Source organism: Ananas comosus, linkage group 23 (assembly GCF_001540865.1).
Source record: "Ananas comosus cultivar F153 linkage group 23, ASM154086v1, whole genome shotgun sequence".
Classification (NCBI taxonomy): domain Eukaryota; kingdom Viridiplantae; phylum Streptophyta; class Magnoliopsida; order Poales; family Bromeliaceae; genus Ananas; species Ananas comosus.
Genome location: NC_033643.1, coordinates 5,869,515 through 5,875,984, shown reverse-complemented (window position 1 = coordinate 5,875,984; position 6,470 = coordinate 5,869,515). Strand labels below are relative to the sequence as shown.

Genomic DNA, 6,470 nt, shown 5'->3' with positions numbered 1-6,470 from the left:
AGAGAAAGAAAGGAGAGAAAATGAGAGGGAGAGAGGGGAGTGTGTTTGCTGTGAAGAGGGGAAAGGGAATGGGCCATATAACATGTTGCAACATTTGCAACTAAGCCCTCCAACTCTTTCTTTGTGCACTGTCCAGACTCGGCATTTTCCGCAGTCAGGGACCAGTCTCCCCGACCTGGGACCGGTCCCCGAGAGCTTCTCCCGCGGACTGCGCAGGCTGCGCGCGATGCAACCGGTCTCCCCCTGATGGAACCGGTCTCTGGGGACCGGTCTCTCCTCGCAGGGACCGGTTCCCGAGAGCTGATTTTTCAGGACTTAGCCGATTTCTCAGCCTTCTCGCTGCCTACGCGTTCAGGGACCGGTCTCTCCCACCAGGGACCGGTCCCCGAGAGCACAAAACCTGCAGTTTGGAGATTTTGATTTTCAAAAGTTCTCGAAGATCCCCAGTAATGCATTTTGCATTATTTGACGCCTTCGGCCTCTCCGAAGTGTACCAACCTCGCACTTTGATCAATTTGACCAAGGTTCGAATTTACTTACCAAGGTTTCGGTATGTTACAACATGCCAACCTTTTGTAATACTATCTGTAACATAAAAAACTTGTGATGCTTGAGTAGCTAATACAAAAGGCTCATTTGTTTTCAGCAAGCGTTGACAATTAACACTGACAAATCCATATTCATCTATTTTAATTCCTTTCACTTTATCATATACATCCCACCAATTGCATCTAAATATGTCACGTCCCGCTATCGCCAATTTGGTCGATCCGAGTCCGTACACAGACGCCGAACGGACAGAACCTCCCCTGTCCGCCCAAGGCTCAACAACAACGAGTACATGTATAAGGAAATAAATAATTCCAGGAGAATATTTCAATATACATGGCTTGCACGAGGGCAAGCAACAAGCACAAGTGAAAGTAACTAACTATACATAAAATTCACTGTAATTTAAAACTTTTAAAACTGAACTATACATAACTGAATAACTGAAACATTTAGTTATTTACATGTTCTTTTATACATTCATTTACAAGTCTCTGTATATCAAAAATGTTTCACATGAACCGAAAATGGTATACCACTAGAACTCGGGTGTCCACTAGCTAGGCTGCTGGGCTCTTGCCGCGATCCTCGGCCACATCGCTCGCACTGGAACCTGTATGGTTAGTGGTATGAGAACTACTAAAAGTTCCCAGTGGGTTCGGCCGCCGACCTCGCCGACTCACCCACTAGGTCTATTCAGGCATATGTAGGCAAAAGAAGTAAACAGATAGTAACCAACTATAACATGTAACTACTACAATGCCTGTACAAAGCTGAAAGAAGTAATATATGAAAACTGTAAATATGCATGCATGCTTTTTACTGAATTTACCCAATCTTTTGGTTAACCCTTTGGTTAACAATTACTCACTGACGCTATCCCAAATATCGGGGAGACGCACCTGCACCCGATGGGACCGTCAACTGGGGGAGACGCACCTCCTGGTCCAGTAAAGATGACTACTCCGGAGCTCATCGTTCAAGGAGGAGCGACCTCACTTGAACCAAACAAATGTGAGTATGATCTGATCCCCTTTAGAGGATTCAACTGACAAACACTGTCACACTTTACTCTAACTAGTTCTTTATACTAGTTTCACAATTCCATTTCTCGATGCTAACCAAATCTCTAGTTGAATGTCACCAAGTTTACTATTGCTATAGTCCATACATTCATAGGGTTCTATGTCCACATTCTAAGTTCACATTTTCTCAACATTGATAAACATTCACATATTCAACTATCACTTGCATAATATCACTACCCTATGATGCATGAATACAAGTAATATGCTCAATGGAAAATCATAGACATAAAAGGTGATTCAAAGACTTCGGATAGCACCACCCACCTTGTAGGGATGCCTAAAAGCTAAGCCCAATGTCTCGAAACATGTAAACACCAAGCCCCCGCGACTCGATGCCAAACAGGTAGAACGAAGCGTTTCTTAATTTGCACGTCGTAGGTCCGTCGGAATATCAACCCAAGCTTCCGAGCATGTCAAACTTTCCTTCATAGAGGAATAAAAGGGATTAAACTTAAGTCATATTCATATTTTTACAACTTTGCATGTCAACTCCAACTTGCATATATGCATATAATATCAACATATACATATACATAGTCTTTCTATTAAGTTTCTTATGGCAGTTTAGGATTTCGAAAACTAGAACAACTCATAATTAACCCCTTTTAGGTAGTAAACATCAATCTTTACTATTACAATTCCTGCCACAAGTTCCACTTTACTCTAAACAATAGCTCACATATCAACTATATAACTTATAGTTTACTATAGGTCCATCTATAGCTTTTATAGGTTTATCCATGACCACCTCAACCTTTAGAAGCTAACTGATCCATAATTTAACTTCTTTACATAGCAACAACATCATTCTTAAGTAGATAGTAAAGTCACTCCACCTCAAACTTTATCACCAACAACAACTCATAATACATTTATATACATACATGCATATATATATATAGTATAGAGTTAATTTTTATATAGGGTTTAAGGCACTTATGGTCTTAGCACTTTAAAAATTCCTTGTTCACTACTTCTCCACAGTGAGGGATATCATTCTAACTAGGTTTAGGATCAATTCATCTCAGATTTTCATTCGAATCATTCCTTCACATGTATTCACACATATACAAGCTTTCCTTAGCATAGTTTCTAGGTTTCTAGGTTTCATCCACAAACTTTAGAGCCTAAACTTCATGGTTCAAGCTTCTTTAGAATGAGAACATACTCAATTCAGGGTCACTTAACCATTCTATTACAGGTTTCATCCCAAAAATCCATCAACATGTGGATATAGGCTGCCAACAAGCTTCTTTAAACTTCTTTAAGTCTCTACAAGCTTAATTCACTTAAAAATCTCTCTCAAGGAACAAATAAACTAAACCCCAGCTGAGAAGTAAACCAATTACCTCAAGTTCGCAGCTTCCAAGACTGGTTTTCCCACTTTGGCATCTCCAACAAGACCAAACACAAAAGCTACCTCTTCTCCAACAATTCCTTCACTAGTTTGCTTCTTGGGTTGAGAGAAAAAGAGAGGGAAATTTAGATAAGAAAAAGGCTGCGGAGTGTTGTTCAAGTACCTGGGCAAATGCTAGACATCTGGGTTAAAAAGATAAGAGCAGAAAATTGCAACTTAACCCCTTAAAAGACTAAAACTGCATTGCAGTCTAGTAGTTCGCAGTTCAGTCCCTGCAGGTTCGCAAATCAGTCCCTGCAGGTTTACGAATCAGTCCCTGCACTAAACAGTAGCTGGCAGCAGCAGTTTTCAGCCCTCTTTGCGCGTCTAGTTCACTCCGAACTCACTCTAACACCTCCAAAACATGCCAAGGCACCTTCACAAGCTACCCAATTAATTTGGAAGCATTTAATTTCCATTTTAGCATTATCTTGACCATTTTGATCAAGATTAGCAACGCAATCAACGATCCAACATATTACATTTAGAGTTTGGGAATCCCTTTGCTCTAGATTAATTACAATAAACTCTAATCCGGAATTAAGATTAATTTACAGATTTCCTCTTTAATAGTTAATTCACATGTATATTACATGTCTATATACATAACATATAGTTTTTCTAGATTCTTTTTCATAGTAATATGAACTCTAGAAGCTAAAACCTGCAGCTCAAGTCTTTATAGAGTAATTAACACCACTCAACATATAGCTTGTTCTCTAAATCTTCATGATAAAATAAGTTCTAGCAACCTAGAAATCATTTCTTAGGGTAATTAAAATAAATCCTAGCAACATATGGCTTGTTCTCAGGTTGATTGCTTCACAGATTAATTGCTTCACACATATATATACATATATGGCTTCTTAACATGGCATTTACTCTCTTTAGCAACCAAAATTTATAGCTCCACCCTTTTTAAAGTAGATAATCCAATACTATCCAGGAAACTATAGCAACTTTACCTCAAATTGAATACTTCAACCGCCCATCGACCATAATTAACTATCTCCCTCATGCTAATATACATAGAATATGCATAATAATAGACATAGCCTATAGTAGCAGGGCTAATTAATTAGCAAGCCTCCTATGCACGTACATACACCACCTATGTTGTTTCATGGCAATTTCAACTCTAGCAGCTAAGAAATCCTCTTATAGAGTTATTAGAACAAGCCTAACCAACCTCTGGTTCTATTTCCAATCCACAGCTCACATATATGATGCTCATATATAGCTCTCTCTCACTAGGTTTCCATTACAATAGGAACTCTAGCAATCAAAACACCTATTACTCAAATCTTTTTAGGTAATTAGAACAAATCCAACCAGGAAATACTAACCCTTACCAAGGAGAGCATAAACTTATCTCAAAACTCAGCTCCATCAGCCTTCTCATCATGCTCCTTAGCTTCCTCACACAACTCAACATCAAACTCCACCAATTCTCTATCCTCTACTTCACACGATTAGAGAGAGAAAGAGAAAAGAAAAAGAATGAGATAAGGAGAAAGGATAAGGAGAGGGGTCCTGCATGCGTGGACAGCTAGGGTGTGCTGGTTGTAAAAGATAAGATCAGCCTAATTGCAAATAAACCCCTTCTATTGCTGAAATTACCCTTTTTACAAATCTATTTCCAACTCAGAATCTGAAACCTATCGCCGGAGCCTTCGTTTACACTCAAATTTGGCAGTCGGGCTCGATTTAACCTACTGAGTAAAAATATATCTTAACTTTTCAGTTTGGACCATATTTGGTCACCGAAAGCTCTACCGAACTGTAATCTTTAGCAGATAGCAGTCGGATTTTATTTTCCACCTTCCGGGTGTCAGAATGACATGAAACTTTAAATCTAGCCTCACAAAAATAATTCTGACATATTCTCCAGTTTTCATAATTTTCTGACACTGTGCATTTTCTGCTAAAATATCAGCCCCGTTCTTTACAGAAAATTCTAAATTTTCTGTTTTCACTCTAATTTCCGCACAAGTCATTTTCGACTTATATTTTACTCCTTGGAATCCAATAAAAATTTTGTTTTACACTATTTTTATTTACATCTATTTTTATATTAAAATTCCGGTATATTACAAAATATCACCACTCGGCGACCACCAAGATATTGTAATTCAACAATCTCCGTTAATATCCCATAATAATCTATTTTTCAGTTCCGGTGTCACCAATTACAACCACTCCACAACTTTGCGTCTTCAAACCTTTGTCATGCTCTTCAGTATGAAATCTATATCCATTTACAATATAACCATTATAGTACGTCACATATTTGGTAGGTCCACGTGATAAAGAAAGTAAGTCTTCTATAGCCGATTGTCTATCTTGTTTATACACCTGTGCAACATACAAGTTATATTTTAAAATATAAATATTTTAGTACAATGTATAAATATTACACATGATTAAAATAAAAGAAATCAAATCAAACGAGTACTTACCTTATTCTTAAAGAATATACTCTTCTTTTTCCAATTATCCCCACGAATACCATGTGATATTTTTTGCCTCTTATTAGCAGCTTTAGTTAACACAACTCCTTCAAGGTCTTGCACTTGTTCAAGAATATCTTCTCGAGTGAGTACTTTTGGTGGCAACCCTCTCTCCTTAGTACCATCAAATGAGGACTTGTCATTCCTCCATCTGTGATTGATAGGTAAATTGCGTCGGTGGCCCATATAACAATGCTTACAACCATTAGCCAATCTAATTGAAAACGTCTCCTTATTACAACAAGGACATGCCAATTTTTCCTTCGTGCTCCATCCAGATAAATTACCATATGCCGGAAAATTATTAATTGTCCATAATAAAGCAGCACGCATTTGAAATTTTGATGAGTTGAGGCATCAAAAATTTCGATACCTACTTCCCACAACTCCATCAGTTCTTCAATTAACGGCTGGAGATATATATCAATCGCATCTCCAGGACTCTTAGGTCCTGGAATAAGCATTGATAAAATAAGATTGGGTTCTTTCATACATATCCATGGTGGCAAATTGTCACGTCCCGGGATCGATTTTAAAAGTCTTTTTAAATTCATTACCATTTTGAAACAGAGTTGCGAAAGACGTGCTATATTTTTTTTTTTCAACCTGGCCCATGTGACGTACAGATCCGCCACAAATACAAAGTAACTCTATCCACTCGGACAGAGTCTCCTTTGTATTTGCACGGCGTACCAACTATACAACAGGATCTCAACCACAACCTACATTTACCAATCAACAACCAATTCATGATATGCATTTCCATACAGCTAACGATCCTTAGAGATAATGCATGCCTCTAAGCACTCCTTAGGCGCTGGATGATGCAATGCACAATACAACGAACATCCTATTTAAAAGTGTTCCCCACACGAAAGCTTTTGTTTTTAAACTCTAACTCATTCATTCATGAAAACCATTCGAAAA

At 38.2% G+C, this 6,470-nt stretch overlaps 2 protein-coding genes across 2 annotated transcripts; both read right to left on the bottom strand.

Annotated features, from left to right (window-relative positions):
* On the bottom strand, nucleotides 500-6,134 carry LOC109728031. Its single transcript, XM_020258310.1, has 3 exons — nucleotides 5,493-6,134; nucleotides 5,135-5,388; nucleotides 500-739 (listed from the first exon to the last, which is right to left on the bottom strand). Exons 1-2 carry the CDS (start codon nucleotides 5,874-5,876, stop codon nucleotides 5,197-5,199), a joined length of 576 nt encoding a protein of 191 aa, XP_020113899.1. The 5' UTR covers nucleotides 5,877-6,134; the 3' UTR covers nucleotides 500-739; nucleotides 5,135-5,196.
* On the bottom strand, nucleotides 862-4,596 carry LOC109728035. Its single transcript, XM_020258312.1, has 3 exons — nucleotides 4,386-4,596; nucleotides 2,987-3,157; nucleotides 862-1,162 (listed from the first exon to the last, which is right to left on the bottom strand). The coding sequence occupies exons 1-3, from the start codon at nucleotides 4,466-4,468 to the stop codon at nucleotides 1,051-1,053; spliced, it is 366 nt and encodes a 121-aa protein (XP_020113901.1). The 5' UTR covers nucleotides 4,469-4,596; the 3' UTR covers nucleotides 862-1,050.

Excerpts from the sequence above, each read along its gene's own strand:
- LOC109728035 (XM_020258312.1), bottom strand. The coding sequence starts at position 4,468 with ATGTTGAGTTGTGTGAGGAAGCTAAGGAGCATGATGAGAAGGCTGATG. Across the intron at positions 3,158-4,385 it reads ATAAGTTTATGCTCTCCTTG|GTACTTGAACAACACTCCGC; the intron begins GTAAGGGTTAGT and ends GCATTTGCCCAG. Across the intron at positions 1,163-2,986 it reads TTGGAAGCTGCGAACTTGAG|GTTCCAGTGCGAGCGATGTG; the intron begins GTAATTGGTTTA and ends CTAACCATACAG.
- LOC109728031 (XM_020258310.1), bottom strand. The coding sequence starts at position 5,876 with ATGCGTGCTGCTTTATTATGGACAATTAATAATTTTCCGGCATATGGT. Across the intron at positions 5,389-5,492 it reads GTATATTCTTTAAGAATAAG|GTGTATAAACAAGATAGACA; the intron begins GTAAGTACTCGT and ends TATGTTGCACAG.